This window comes from Lepidochelys olivacea (genome assembly GCF_965140295.1).
Source record: "Lepidochelys olivacea isolate rLepOli2 genome assembly, chromosome: 18".
Classification (NCBI taxonomy): domain Eukaryota; kingdom Metazoa; phylum Chordata; order Testudines; family Cheloniidae; genus Lepidochelys; species Lepidochelys olivacea.
The window spans coordinates 23,031,392-23,046,103 of NC_140428.1; the positions used below are offsets into that span (position 1 = coordinate 23,031,392).

A 14,712-nucleotide genomic window follows, 5' to 3' on the forward strand; every position below is an offset into this window, starting at 1 on the left:
GACTCTATACAGACAGAACAAAAAGATGGTCCCTGCTCTGAAGAATTTATAATCTAAGTAAGCCAGTAATATTAAAAGGAGAAGAAAATATATTTCTGGAGCAATGAGTTGACTTTGCACTCATATAAGGATTTCAGATCATTCTCTGCTGGCCTGTTCCATATGTTCATGTCCTTAGATATATTCCTACACTTACATTCTGACCCTTTACTGAAGATTAGGGAATGATGCATAGAAAGCTTACCAAGAGATCTACAGTCATGTCAGTTAAACAGTAAAACACAGCCCACTGTACTCAGGAAACTCACAGCCGTGTCAACCTTCATAGGGATCATACAGCAAGCTAAACACTAAATTTAAATGCACAAGTATCACTCCTCTAATTGACTTATTGAAAGACATATTCTAACGTCTAGTAGCAGAAAACGGTGCTTTTCTCATTGGTGCTTTGAGACTAGGTGCATGATGGAGTATCAATGCATGCAGAGCCAGTAAGAAGTGCACCAGTGAGCTCAAGTGTTAAAACCAATAGTTCTCCAGTTTAGATCTTCTGTCCTCCCCAGGATAAGCCTCGGTGCCTAAATGACTGTATTCTGGAATAGAGATCCACGAAGAGTTGCACTAAGGATAACATAAATAGTAACCCCATATGCAAGAAATCACAATTTTGCCAAATGACTTAAAAATAGCTGCACAACTTACCTGTCCTGGAGTATAGACTAGCTCTCTGCTCCAGACAAGTTCCAGTGAAGATTCTGAAGGAGACTCAAATCTGTGCCATCGGATGACCTAAAATTAAAAAGTTTTCGGATCCCTGCTGTCTGGGCCACTGAGCACATAATTCCACAGCTCATTTAAAAATAAGTTCCACACCATTCTTTCATTGCAGGTCACCTTTACATAGTTAGAGGGTTCCTGTCCCAGTGTGATTTGAAAACCAGCAGGAGATGCAACATGTGGTGCGTTAGCTAGAAAATTAGTCACTGTGGATGAAAAGGCTCAAATAAGAATCAGGAGTTTGGAGAATGAATTTAGTACCGTGGGATGAACTTGAAAGGTTATGGAGGAATAATAAGTCCCAAAGAGAATGAAGAGCTGAGGCAGGGAAAGTGCATCTGTCATGGGCGAGAAGCACACTGTGTCCCCAGAGAAGACCGAGTTTAATGGCAGCATTTAATGTTTTACTCCACATTCTAGCAATAACTATTCTATATTTCTCTGCCACTATTTCACCACTCCCACGTCAAAGCCAAGCTGTATTGTCAAGGGGAATGCTAGAGAAGTTATTCAGAATGCCTAATAATGTCTGCCCTTATTTTTGATGTGTTCTCAACATATTGCTTGTTCCTCTTCCTTATGACTAGACGTGATGACAGGGACCCTCAACATTCTTACGGTATCGCACCAGGTCCTGGGATGGAAAAGGGGAAGACCCACTGCTTTAGCAGTTTTCCTGGGACCAACATAATGTAGACTGAAGAGGGTGACAGGGTGTGTTTTTTAATCCAGCCAGTGATTTTCTCTAAAACTGGTTTGAGAGTAAATACCCAGCCAAACCTGTCACCATGCTACAGGCTGTTTGAAAAGAGGAGTGACATTTCAATGGACCCAAGAAGGTGAGCTAAGCCTCTGAACTTTTGCATGTCTGTCTACAATGAACCTTTTGAGGTTTGGCCATCTGTTCTGTTACACTAGAATGGCTTAGGGGTTTGAGCAGGGGATGGGAAGCTAGGACACCTGGGTTTTATTCCTAATTCTGCTGACCTACTGTCTGTCAGACTGACCTACTGTCTGACCTTGGGAAAGTTATTTCACCTGAATCTCTAGAACAGAGCTTTAAATCACAGATTGCAACACCTATGGCAACCTTTTTTATGGCCATCCCTTTTCTCCCCCTCGCCCCAAGGTGCACAAAGAGCTTAGGGTATCCAAAAAGCCCTTTCAGTTATCTAAGGAGCCTGATCCTGCAGCTTGCTCTGGGCCCTTGAACCCCACTGACTTTGCAGGGATAGATCCTACACCAAAAATAGGTCTTTCCATTGATTTCAATGTGCTCTGCACCAGACCCTCAGCACTTAGCTATAAACTCCCCTCCAGACTTCACTCTTGCAGGAGTAACATGGGGTCCACCCAGCAACACTCTCACTCGTGTAGGATCAGGTTCTCCACACGTCCCTCTTCACCCAGGGCCTATAGGCACGATCGCTGCCCTGCGTCGGAACAAACCCTTGGCAACACTAGTACATCACGCAGCTACTGAAACAGTCAGTCTACGTGGGATCTTCAGATTCACATCATCTCTCTGCTCAAACCATAATGCCAACGTGTTTCCGTACATACACCATCAGATACACCTACGTACCAACTGCTTTTCCTTTCTTTGCAAGCAAAACAGTGGCCCTCGCCTTCTCTGCTTTGAGGCTAAGATCACGCATAATGGCAGCTGATGGGTCCTATCTCGGGAATCTGCCTTGTCCTTGATGATCTAATAGTCCTTGCCAGCTCTAACTGCTCTTATTCCATTGCACCTCCCACAGTGCATGAGCATCTTCAGGTAGAAACATCAGGTGCTTTGAAACAGACAGTGCCCATACAGCACGAACCCCTCAGGAGTCCCCTGCTCACACCGGAATGGAGCCACGACAGCAAATGAAAAACAAGACATTCTCGCAGCCTGATGGCCAAGATGTTTGAGGGAGCGGAGATAAAAATGCAGCGCAGAAAAATAGCCCAATGTACACACAACCCTCTTCTCCAGAATCAACGTGGAAGTGGGCCCTGAGCTTGCTCCCATCTGCAGGGGATGCTTGTGCAGTTACTCATTCAGAATGGATTTGAACAAGATCAGGCTATTGGAGTGGATGGAACCATATCCTGGGCTTGAAAAATTCACCTTGCCAAAGAGGCCTATAAGAATGATGAAGGGGGGAGAGCCACCAGCAAGTTCAGGTACCCCGCCCCCAGCATCAGCTACGCTACACACTCCACCACCACCACCACTCCCAGCTGCTGGGTGCATAACCAGCATGCAATCCCTGGACACCACGTGAGGGCTCCTCTGGCTGGTTGGAGTCTGATAATTCTGAAGCCTCAACCTCCTCTGGGCTTCTCCAAGGAAAGAGGAACTCTATCCTTCCTTTTCCCCACCCAACCTTCCGCCCTGTTGTTCCCCCACGCCTCTAAAAGCCTCCCAACTCTTGCATGTTTGGGGTCTCTCCTACCCTCCCTCTTCCCTAGCCTGTTGGCTGCTAGGAAGGTCTTTCTGAAAGATTATGCCCTGCAGAAATTGACAGCTAAGCTCACCCACACACCAGGGAGACAGTTTGTCAATCACCAGAAATTAGCAGTTGTTTTTTCTATTCCCTGGCTATACCAATTGGATGGGCCTAAACACAGTCCAATCTATCACAGGCAACACAATGTACATTGATAAGGCCTTCCCTGCTCAGCCCTCTTTGGAATTGAAAAGTGCTCTCCTTTGGGTAATCACCAAGCACTGCAAATTGCATGAGAGTGGTTTTGGAAACAGCCTTCTCTGATGGACTAGAATGGTTTTATAAATAGGTAAACTGAAGTACAGAGAAGGAGAAAGTGACTTTTCCCAGAGCATATGTTAAGTCAGTGGCAATGCCACCGACAGGACCCAGAAGTCCTGATTCCTAGTCCCGTCACTAGCTGCAGGCCCCATTCCATCCTCCAATAAATAAAAGCCGTTTCCCCACATTTACAGGTATTTGGAAAGTGTCCAGTTCCTGTAATCTCCCCACTCTAGCACTGACAGAATCCAAAGCGACACTGTCTACTGTAAATACACTTGGAGTAGGGAAATCCCACAAATGAGCTGTTCAGAGAACCATGTGTGGCTAATTTTGCTTGCCCGTTAGACACAAAGCAGGTCCATCAGGCACAGTGCAGTGATGAGTACTGTACATTGTGTACCCTGGTGCCATAGGACCACACAGGGGCAAATACAAAACAAGACTAAAATAGATTATTTGAATCAAGGTTTGCTGCTTGCCGATTTAAAGCATGATTAAAATCAGTGATTTAAATCAATCAATCTACCCTGAAAGGAGCCTAATCTCAATGGGTGTGTGCTCAGCACTTTCTGAAATGTAGGGCCCTCTAAGATCTCTCACATAAGAACAGCCATACTGGATCAGACCAAAGGTCCATCTAGCCCAGCATCCTGTCTTGCGACAGTGGCCAATGCCAGGTGCCCCAGAGGGAATGAACAGAACAGGTCATCATCAAGTGATCCAAATCATCAAGTGATCTCTCAAGCTGAGCACTCAGTATCATTTGTCACTTTGAAAAATCTTGGCCTGCTCGTATAAGACCATCACCGTGGTATCGGGCTATGTTACCCAAACAGAAAGTACAGCAGGCACTGTTTGGGGAAAGCAAACATTTACTCTACTAAAAGGCCAGATCCTGAAAAGTGCAGAGCACTCGCACCACCAAGCTTCAATCAGGCCAGTGTATAAAGCACTACATCCGCACAGAGGCGCTCTGGGTAAGATGATCTGCAGTCATCAAGAGCCATTGTTGATACAGCACACAAATCCAGGTGTCTGGGAAATTTGCAAACAGGAGACAGTTTCTGCAAATTTCACGCTGTGAAAGAGGTCATGTAAAGCAACTTTAGTCAAATTGGATCATCTCTATGGCATGGGACGTGATCCTGCAAGCCTCCCTCAAGCAAATACAGACTCTTCCTACTGAAGTCAATGAGACTCCAGGCCTGAATACGTGCCACTCACTGAGTGAAGGGAGCCAGGATCAAGCCCCTGGTTTGCAGAAGAGCCCACGCAGAGGTCATTGCTGGATATTTGACTACCGAGGACCAAACACAGAGTTATTTATTTAATGAATTTTGCAAAACAAATTTGCCTGCGTCATTCTCACCTATTTTAATTCTATTTGACAAGATTTTTTGGGACCTGCCACCGCAAGATTCTCTCTCTTTCCTCCCCTGCTCCCTGTGGCCTTTTTAAATTTCCTGAGAAGCATGAGCTCTGAGAAGAGCAAAGCCATGGCTAGAGCCCTGCTGCTGTACCTGAGTTTTGTCAGCTCCGCGGCCCACAGACGCACATGCATGTCTGCTCAGTTTAAAAAGCCGGGTGATTATATCCTGGGAGGCTTATTCCCTTTTGGAATGAATACCATGAACCTGAGCGAGCGACTGGAGCCCAGTGTCGTCGTGTGTGACAGGTAAGAAGGGGTCTGTCAAGGATATCATCCTAATTGGCATACAGTGACTTTGGTCACCCCCCGGGGGTAGGGGGTGGGAGAGGGAGAGGGGCTTTTATGTAGCAAACAATCTGATGTCTTAGTCACAGAGGACGACATTTGAGGCGAGTTCGGAAGAAAGAGAGCTAGGGCATTGCCACGGCGATGGCAGGTGCTGGAATGGGAAATCTTCGGCACTCTCCCGCTGATGTTATTCACTCCAGCATCAGATGCCACCACTCGCCTCCAAAGACACTTTGGTCAGTGATTTTAATGGTGCTGGCCTGTTTGGCTGTTCCCACGGAAAGGATTCTGCTGCATCTGCCATGATGGTTTCAATATGCTGTGGGTTTAGACCGGGCTGTAAGCGTGCATGGGACGCTGACAGAGCATGGTGGCTTCTTATCGCATTTGTAACCCGCTGGGAAGCTCACCAGGCCTACTGGGGGCAGATGCTTACAAACCAGGATAAGAAAGATCCCGGCTAGGTGATGAGCACCCTCCACTCTCACCAAATTCAACCAGAGCAGAGGATGCTCAGCACTTTGGATGATTGGGCCCTATGCACTTACACGTTCCAATCCCTGCTCAGCAAAGCATTTAAGCACCTAGACTTTAAGGCCAGAAGGGACCATCGTGATCATTGCGTCTGACCTCTGCACGTTGCAAGTGACGATACCTCACCCGCCCACTGCCGTAATAGACCCCCAACCTCTGGCTGAGTTACCGACGTCCTCAAATCAGGGTTTGAAGACGTCAAGTTACAAAGAATTCACCATTTACACTACTTTAAACCTGCAGGTGACCTGTGTCCCACGCTGCAGAGGAAGGCGAAAAACCACCAGGGTCTCTGCCAATCTGACCTGGGGAAATATTCCTTCCCGACCCCAAATATGGCGCTCAGTTAGACCCTGAGCATGTGGGCAGGACCCACCAAGCAGACACTAACTCTCAGTGCAGGCATTCAAATCAATGGGAGTTAAGAACGTGCTTATGTGCTTTGCTGAGTTAGAGCCTACATGAAGAAGGGCATCACTGAGAAGTGAGGAAATTCTTCCTCGGCCAGTACCTGCTGTGTTAAAGCCTCAGAACACAGAGGCAATCCAGACTTTTGTGAAACGGGTGAAATTTTAATAAGGGACCCTTAAATTTGGAGAAGATTCCACAAGCCCACATGCAGAGATATGAGCTGACTTGGGTGCAGTTCATTGCTTCAGGCTTTGAGGTGAAATCTGGCGTTCTGGATTACTTTTTGCTTTGAGTCAACTCCCAGGAAAAGCCAGCCTCAGAGGAAGCAAGCCTCACACAGATCAAACACGGGGGGGGGGAAGGGAGGGGGCGCACCAGGGGGCCCATACACCAACTCCAGAGCAATCAGCCCCATCTCCCAGCATACAGTCCTACAATAGTCAGTACTCTGTAGCTGAATGCTGTAGGCAGGGCTCAGCTCCAGCTAGAGAATTTATTCATCTTGCACACTAGCTTTTACCTGTGTACTTGCGATTGATATTTCTTTGTCAGGTTCCCAAATTAGTCACATTTACAGGGACGATATAGGCTGCCAACAAGCCCAGACCACAATGGCAATATGTATACACACCTCCATTTGCAGGGAGTGGAAAAGAGACCCTTGTGTCCCACCCACTGTAAAGGACAGAACTGAAGTCAACAGCACACTCCACACACAATGGTCTAGTGGTTAACACATAGGGAGTCAAGGGCACTGGGTTCAAATCCCATCTCTGCCACAGACTTCGTGTGTGACACAGGATGAATCACTTCCCCGCTCTGTACTTCAGTTTCCTCACCTGTGAAATACAGAGAATATATTTACCTACCACCCAATGGGGTTTCAAAGCTGAATTCATTAGTGCTTGGAGATCTTCAGGCAGAAGGTACAAAATCTTACAAAGGTCCTGGTTACAGTCAAGCTCTGCTGATAGTTAAGTCATCTCCTGTAGAATCCGGATTTGCTAGAGGCAGGCTCAGCTATACCGGTCTGCACATCTGTGCTAATGCACGGCTGCCGAGAGCTCAAAGAGCATAGAATAAATTCATCCCTAGTGCAATGGCACTGATCAGTCTGGCTTCATGCAGTTCTAGGTCACTGCTTTGCTGTTTCCCCTACCTGCAGGTTATATGCTTCTGGCCTGATCTGGGCTCTAGGGATGAAGTTTGCCATCGATAAAATCAACAACTCCACTTCCCTCCTCCCGGGAATAAAACTGGGCTATGAAATCTACGACACCTGCTTAGAGCCTGTGGTGGTCATACAGCCCAGCTTGTTATTCCTGACCAGGGAGGGCAGCACTGGCATCGGAGTCCTGTGCAGCTACACCGACTACCAGACCCGAGTAACAGCTGTGATTGGGCCTTATGTGTCAGACCTCGCTCTGATTACAGCCAAGCTCTTCGGCTTCTTTCTCATCCCGCAGGTAAGTCTTTGGAGAATCATGGCTTTTGCATTATAGGGGTTTGGCCCGGAGAGGGTGAGAGGCTAGTGGTTAGAGTGCTAGCCTGGGCCTGGGGAGACCTGGTTCAATTCCCTGATCCACCACAGACATGGTGAGTTACTTCGTCTCTCTGTCCCTCAGTCCCCTGTCTGTAAAATGGGGCTACCTCTCAGGGGCGTGTGGATAAATGCACTCATGACTGTGGGGCTCAGACACTGCGCTGATAGAGGGCTATCGAAGTAAGACAGAGGGGTTGTGTGTTTCCTGATCACACGCGAGCTCCCTGGCTGGTGCCAGCAGACTGCTCTGGAGAGTGAAGCCGCTTTGCTGTACAAGTTGCTGCTGTTGATCCAATAGGTCTAAACGCTGCTCCGTGGGTACAGTTTGGGCCTCCGTCTGGGAGGTACTGAGCACTCTAGATTCCTATCAGTGGAATCAAGGGGGCTTGGCCCCAGGCCCTCTGCCTACAGAGGGAAGCTCAGTTTCTTGATACTAGATCCCCTTTGAACAGGTGGCAGGGTGAAAATGCAGAGCGAGGAAATGACCAGCAGTGGGCGTTTACATACTGGGGAAAGTCACTGATTTTCATCCTCATGTCTGCAGTCTCCCCAGTCAGTCAGTCAGTCAGTCAGTCAGTCAGTCAGTCAGTCAATCTACTTCCTTCTTACGCCTTTACCCTGAACCCGTCTTTTAGGCACCCCGCGCTATCAGATGTAATGGGACTGGGTGACAGGCTGGAATTGGTGGTTCTGGCTCCCAGTGGTTCTCTCCAGGACCAGCTTTGGTCTCACAGGATACATCTACGCTGGAGAGGTAATTTCCGGCGTGGGCGGACGTATGCACACTCGCTCTGTACGAGCTAGAGAACCATGAACAGCAGCGCAGTTATGGCTGCGCAGGCAGGAGGATGGTCTGGCCTCCCCCAGCACAATCCCATCCGACATCCTAGGTTATGTATTCAGGGTGGACAGCCCGGCCCGCAACCTGCGCTTCCATGTCCACACTGCTGGTTTTAGCATGGTAGATCAATCAGAGCTAGCGCAGGTATGTCTGCCCAAGATGGAAATTATACCTCCAGTCCAGACAAGATGTTGGAGGGAATATTTTTGACTGGGCCAACTTCTGTTGCTGAGAGTCTCAAGCTGAGCTCGGGGTGGCTTGAAAGCTTCTCTCTCACCAACAGAACCTGGTCCAATCAAAGATATGACCTCCCCCACCTTCTCTCTCTAATATCCTGGGACAGACACGGCTACAACTATACTGCATACCGCCAGTCCAGTGCAGACGTATCCAGACACACTGGTTTCTCTCCCATTTCCAGGTCAGCTACGGAGCCAGCAGTGAGAAACTCAGCCAAGAGGAGTATTACCCGTCCTTTTTCCGGACTGTTCCCAGTGATAAGAGCCAGTCGAAAGCCCTGGTGCAGCTAATCAACAAGTTTGAATGGAACTGGATTGTGGCCATTGGGAGCGAAAACGAATATGGCCGTGAAGGCCTAGGCACCTTCTCCAACTTGGCCACAGCCCAGGGCATCTGCATAGCCTATGAGGCACTGATTCCTGCTGACCCATCAGCCCCACAAAATCACCAGAAACTGGAGAAAATAATCAAGTACATCAATGAGACCCAGGTGAATGTAATTGTCCTCTTCTCCGTGGACAAGCCAGTGCAGGCCCTGCTGGAACTGTGGATCAGTCATGGCTTCAGCCAGAAGGTGTGGATTGCCACTGAAGCCTGGGTGATGTCTGACATAGTCACCTCCATCCCTAACATCCAGACCATCGGGACAGTCATCGGCTTTACCATCAAGGGAGGCATTGTACCTGGCTTTCAAGACTACGTCACTGACCTCTTCGCATCCGTCCAGCAGGAGAGCTTCTGCCGGGCTTCCTGGGAGTACAGCCGCGACGCCGACTCTACGGTGCTTGGCCCGCAGTGCAGGCAGTGCGACAACGTCTCCCTGCCCGACATCTCTCACTTGCTGGAGAACCAGCAGACCTACGCGGTGTACGTCGCGGTGTACAGCGTGGCCCACGCGCTGCACCAGGCGCTGGGGTGCACGGCGGAAGGGTGCCCCAAAGCGACTGTCAAGTCCTGGCAGGTGAGCGAGGGCCAGAGTCTCAGCAGCAGCTTTTCCACTCCGACCCATCTGTCACGCTGCCGGCTTTCTCCCATCGGTCCTTTTCCAAATACTAAGATTAATCCCCCTTGCCGTCTCCCGACATGAGCCCGTGACCTGAGCCACACTGACCAACTCCTTTAACTCAGGCATAGGATCTGCCATAACGGCTCATCGTGCCATTGGCCCATCAGGTCCAGTTTCCTGCCTCTGGCAATGGCCAAAATGTGGTCCAGTGGCCTCTGAGTCAGGAGACCTGGATTCTATTCCTGACTCTGCCACAGACCTTCTGGGTGACTTCCAGGCAAGTTACTTGCCCTTGGTGTGCCCCCGTTTCCGCAGCTCTAAAACCGGGAAAGCAGTACTTTGAGATCTACAAAGGAACAGCGTATTTATTAACACGACCCCACACTGCAGTAAAGGGCCGTTAAACGTGCAGCAGGTCCCCAAGTCAGTTCCACACCAAGGATAATGCTAGATCAATGCTTTATAAAAAGGGGAAGATTCCTTCCTGAGCCCAGCAGTTACCAGCTGATGTCCAGAAGCCTGAGAGCTGATGGCTGCTACCTTAGCCTGCCCAGGTGACAATGATTTCAATCAGAAAATGAGACATTCATACCCAGCCCACTGCCACACTCAAAGCAGGTCTGTCTCCCTGCAATGTAAACCCAGGGTTAGTAGAACTTGAGCCAGCAGACCCTGGGTTTGGTAACCTAGGGCTTGAGAGGGCTGTCTACCCTCATTTGTAACCCCAGCTAGGAATCACTGTATATGGGCTCCAGCACCAGCACCGTATTATGCAACCCTGGGGCCAACCAGCTATACCCTAGATTTCCTAGCGCCCTCCCAAAACGTGGCCCACACTAGCCCTTTGTTCATGGAGCAGCGAGGGAAAAGGTCACTGTCCACCAAACTTGACCATCCAGAGAACAAAGAAAGGTCGGCCCATGGGATTGTGGGATACTTTTGGCGGCCTTCCAGGGCATGAGTCAAATGGGTCTGTGTCTACATTGCAAAGCAATAGGGCTTGAACCCTGGGTCCTGGCTCCATCCTCGTGGAGCCCTGGGTCCTTGGATCGGAGTCCTGGGTTAGTGTGAGTGTGTAGTGGGAAGGGGGGTTAGCCTTGAGCCTGAGTTTGACACCTGGGCTAATACTGCCATGTAGACACACCCCATACACTGTAGTCATGGGGTGTGGTTGTAGCTGAAGCCGACATACCCAAGTTAGCCTTAATTGATTTAACTTGGGTCCCACAGCAGCAAGCTTCAGCATGGGTTGTACACAAACCCACCGCAAACCCTGGGCAATTACTTGTGGGGATAGCCTGGGCTGAAGCGCTTGTTGCCACAGCTTTACTGAGCTCGCTAGACGAAAGCTAGCTCTGCTACATCGGGTTGGGCCGCAATCACACCCAGCGATTGCAATCCAGACGTACCCAATATCGGCGAGTGCTTGGCAAAGTGTCTCAGCCTCCCGCCGCCCACTGCCAATCGTGCCTTCTCCCCTTTTCTCTGCAGCTGCTGGACATCATGAAAACGCTTCGGTTCACCCTTGATAACCAGTCATTCCAGATGAACCAGTTCCATAGCACAAACCAGGGCTACGACGTCATGTTTTGGAGCTGGCAGAAAAACAGCCTCCAGTATATATCCGTCGGAGACTACCGGGGGTCCTTAAGCATCGACACATCCCAGATTCGTTTTCACACCCTGGATAACACGGTAAAGGGTGAGGGCAGAGGTGCTGCTAATCACAACACAGTAACAAAGCTGCACCTACCTACCCACCCAGCTTGCTTGCTGTGGCCACTCAGGACTTTATGGCTACAGCAGTTCCTCCTGCTCCCAAACAGACCCCAGCTGTGTGAGCTAAAGGAGAGTCCTCCTTAGCAGTATAGAGACTCAGACACAGAGCTCTGGTCCTACCCAATACGGGGCATTGGTGCCCATACTCAGCCCGTGTGGTTCAGTACCGTCAAATTGCTGCTGCTGCTGCTGAATGTCTGTGGCTTTGTTCATCTTCCAGAAGCCTGTATCCACGTGTTTTCAGCGGTGTGAACCAGGGCAGATTAAGAGAGTGAAGGGATTCCACCTCTGCTGTTATGACTGTATCGACTGTGAAGAAAACACCTACCAGGGCACCAGAGGTGAGGCTTGGGAAAAGCAACTGTCCGAATAACCCATATCCCAGCTGACTTTAGGGTCACACAACTTCCTCTAAGGAAAATTGGTGTCCAATTCTATGCTGTTCCTCTGAGAGGCCTGGTGTACAAGATGCAGACCATGGGGAGGAGGGACAAAGGTGAGTTGAAGCCATCTTTGCCTGGCCTGATCCTGGGCCAGTGCTGCTCCCACCATAAGTCTGGAGCAACCCTGGGGCTGCTCTATTTACAGCCTCCAAAGGGCCGAGTCACAGCTCCACATTTCTGTAGTGGCATGGGCTGCAGACATGTGCTCCTGCCCTTGGCCTGCTCCTAGCGTACCCCCTACACTTGTGAATAGGCCAGGGTTGGTTATGCCAGCCCCATGGTGGGGGAATTTCCCCCCAGTACCTTGTGACACCTTTGCAGCCCCTGTACACAGCTCGAGTGGCATGGGGTGGGTGAGCAGCTTTCACTCGCCTATTGGTCTGCCCCTGCTACTGGCCAGTGCAGGATTGTTCCCTATGATATATTCTCCAGTGCTTTGTCCAGCATCCTTCTGAAGGGCTCAGGTGACAGCCAACGCAGGGCCAAAGCAGCGGGAGCGAGCCTATGTGACATGACGGGATTTTATTTTTAGTTTTGTGAGAAGGTGAAAATGATCATTGTGGCACAACTGACGGGTCTTTTGGAAGCAGGGGCGCCTGCCTGATGGGGGGAGTAGAAGCGGAAAATACCCAGGGCTTGTTTGGGGGCGGACAGGGGAGGAGATTGACTAGTCACAGGCTCTGGGGACCCTGAAGATGCTTGCATATTTCCGGCGACTGTAGGAACTGCATCGGCTGCTCCGTTCACCCGTGCCGGTGACCCGTCATCACGAGCTGCCTGCAGCAGGGTCATTGCAGCCCAGAGAGATGGCGTGCAAAGCCGTGCCCAGCCTCACGTCCCCTCCTCATTGCTTGTTTTCAGAGGATTTGTTTTGCACTGAGTGCCCAGAGCACCAGTGGTCACCTATTCGAAGCACCAAGTGTTACGACCGCAGCGAGAGGTACCTCTTCTGGGACGAGCCGCTCGTCATCGGCTTGCTGGTCCTCATGCTCTTCGCCATGGTGCTGACCTGCCTGTCAGCAGTGCTCTTCCTTAAGAACCTCAACACGCCCCTGGTGCAGGCGTCCGGGGGCACCAGGAGCATCTTTGCCCTGCTCTGCCTCTTGCTGACGTGCCTCAGCTTCTGCCTGCATATAGGGAAGCCCAGCGTTGTCAGCTGTATGGTCCAGCAGCCCTTCTACGCCCTGGGCCTCAGCGCTTGCTTCTCCACCTTCTTAGTCAAGTCACTGGAGATCATCTTACTGACGGAGTTCACAAGCTGTCCCAAAAGCTCCCTGCTCTGGGTGACCCAGAAGAGGGCTTGGCTCGTTGTCGCCATTGCCTGCCTGGTTGAGAGCATGCTCTGTTTTTGGTACATCTACTCGGTTCCAGCCATCCCGGCGAGCAATTACAAGCTGCTGCACTCCCAGGTTCTGATCGGTTGTAGGGTTCAGTCCTGGTTCGCCTTCATTATGATCCACGGCTACACCGGCAGCCTGGCATTCATCTGTTTCCTCTGCACTTTCATGGTGCAGACCCCTGCCAAGAGGTACAACATGGCCCGGGGGATAACATTTAGCATGCTGTCCTACTTTGTTACTTGGATCGCTTTCGTTGCCACCTATAGCACGGTGCAGCCCACGCAGCAGCCCGCTGCGCAGATCTGCAGCGGGCTGCTGTGTGCGCTGGGGCTCCTGGCCTCCTACTACCTCCCAAAATGTTACATCCTTTTGTTTAAGCCCGAATGGAACACGGTGGCTTATTTCCAGTTACACCAAGGAGGGGCCTCATGAGAAGGACTCCCGCTAACCAGACCTGTTCTGGCTGCTGTGAAATAGAAGTTGGGAGGGCTTTAAATGTTAGCGAGGATGGTTTGGTTTGTAATGACACCATGAGCTGCAGTCGAAAGACACAATTACTGTATAAAAATACACACACAGCCCTACCTGGTAGACTGAAGACTAGAACCTTTCCAGCTCAAAAAAAAAATATCACAGGGTTCTGATGCTTGAACTAAAGGACTATGCCCCAGGTGACAATAATAGTAGGTCCCATATCCTCTTGGGCCAACAATAAGCACAGCATTGCTCAGTCAGTCACCTCCATAAAGCCAGCAACATTACAGGTTCCATTTAGCAAGCATCCTAAGGTTCGGATGCTTCTCTGCAGCATCTGTTCCTGTTGGATCGGCACATCTGAGCTGGGAACCTCACCAGACCCAGCTCCCTCAAAAGATTTCCAGGATTTCCTGGTTCTAGTCAGGGCAGAAATAAAAGCCAGCCTGCTTCTCTCGTGCTATTTCTGTACATCCATTTCCGGTCCTGACCAGAGCATGGAAATGCAGGAGAGGCCACAGAAAGAAGGGATAGCATGGAGTGGGTGAGGAGAGGACTTGCTCTCATGGAAGAAGCAGATGTTCAGAACCTCTTGAGTGTCAACTGGTGAGTTTCCAATTCCAACTCAACAGTAGGGGAAAAAAATAGCTACGGCCCAGGAATTGCCAAGTACATATATACAGATCCTTTATTAATGCTCTCCAAATATGCACCACAGGCAGCATGGATGGAGGAGAGAACCCACTGAAATGCCTCTGCGTTGCTGCTAGGGTGAGAACCACGTAGAATTGTATTCAAGGATCAGTTCCTCCAGTCCCAGCAACTAATTTGAAGGCTGGAGTTTG

General features: G+C 50.0%; 1 protein-coding gene across 1 annotated transcript; it reads left to right on the plus strand.

Moving 5' to 3' along the window:
* Window positions 1-5,011: 5,011 nt before the first annotated feature.
* TAS1R3 (taste 1 receptor member 3) lies at window positions 5,012-13,841 on the plus strand (the record flags this gene model as incomplete). Its single annotated transcript, XM_084652006.1, is given in 7 exon segments — window positions 5,012-5,214; window positions 7,367-7,667; window positions 9,007-9,786; window positions 11,323-11,526; window positions 11,831-11,951; window positions 12,915-13,800; window positions 13,802-13,841. Coding segments are annotated over 7 exon segments (2,535 nt in total).
* Between the last annotated feature and the right edge of the window lie 871 nt (window positions 13,842-14,712).